This window comes from Camelina sativa, chromosome 4 (assembly GCF_000633955.1).
Source record: "Camelina sativa cultivar DH55 chromosome 4, Cs, whole genome shotgun sequence".
In the NCBI taxonomy this organism is placed as follows: domain Eukaryota; kingdom Viridiplantae; phylum Streptophyta; class Magnoliopsida; order Brassicales; family Brassicaceae; genus Camelina; species Camelina sativa.
Genome location: NC_025688.1, coordinates 1363036 through 1364158, shown reverse-complemented (window position 1 = coordinate 1364158; position 1123 = coordinate 1363036). Strand labels below are relative to the sequence as shown.

Below are 1123 nucleotides of genomic sequence, written 5' to 3'. Positions count from 1 at the left end.
TGCTTCATGGATATTCAAATGCCACAGATGGACGGGTAACTAACTATTAACCGAATTTAGTTTGCCGCCTAAATATAACGTTACTATAGTTTGATTTGGATTTGGTTGTTTACTTTTTGGTTATCAGATTTGAAGCGACTCGGCAGATAAGGATGATGGAGCAGGAAGCAAAAGAGAAGACGAAGCTCGAATGGCATTTACCTATTCTGGCGATGACCGCGGATGTGATTCATGCAACCTATGAAGAATGTTTGAAGAGTGGAATGGATGGTTATGTCTCAAAGCCTTTTGAAGAAGAGAATCTCTATAAATCTGTTGCCAAATCATTCAAACCTAATCCAATCTCAGATTCTTCTTCTTCATAATCCAATCTTCCGGCGAGTCTTTTTTTTGTTTGTCTCTCTGCAGCCGGAGAATGGACCGATTCTGCTGATTGATTGGGATATATATGCATTTTGATTGCTGTAAATATAGGTTCACAGTCCAGAGATTTTGTAAGGTTTTTTTTCTTCTTTTTCTAAGTAATGTAGCTTGGTATGGCCATTAAGTATGTTGTTTAATGACAACTATCGACGGTTCAGTGTTGATCTTAGCCTAAGTATTAATTCCACAGGAATGGGTCTGTACTGTATCAGATTTGGTTAGTTGTTTAAACATCAGTTTCGTGTAATTTTCTAATAATCTCTTTATTTCTTTATAACATCTTGTAGAGTAACCTGAGACTAGACGATTTCGATTCACCTTTGAGGTCCTTTAACAACCAAGTTGCACTCAAGAAACCTCACACAATCTCGATGGAACGATGAACATAGAAAGAGGTTAAGCAAGAAATCGACACAATTCACTCTCTTGATAAGAACCTGAATCTCATTGCTTATATACTCACTCCCACTTGTAACTGACGTAGCCGCTATCGCATGGCACCTTTAACCGCCTTTAAGAGATTGCGACTGCCACTTCATTAGCTCTCAGTTGACTTGAGATTCCAAACCGAAGAAACAGACTGCGTTTTAATCAACTTCTTGGTACTCCGATCTTACTAAACCGAGTGAGATAACCAAAGACAATCAACGACCAACTTCACGTCTTCAACACATCTAAAGGGGATAAACCGGAAATGTCG

At 38.6% G+C, this 1123-nt stretch overlaps 1 protein-coding gene across 1 annotated transcript; it reads left to right on the top strand.

Moving 5' to 3' along the window:
* LOC104779509 (histidine kinase 4-like) lies at nucleotides 7-692 on the top strand. The gene is made up of 2 exons (XM_010503874.2): nucleotides 7-35; nucleotides 128-692. The coding sequence occupies exons 1-2, from the start codon at nucleotides 7-9 to the stop codon at nucleotides 363-365; spliced, it is 267 nt and encodes an 88-aa protein (XP_010502176.2). The 3' UTR covers nucleotides 366-692.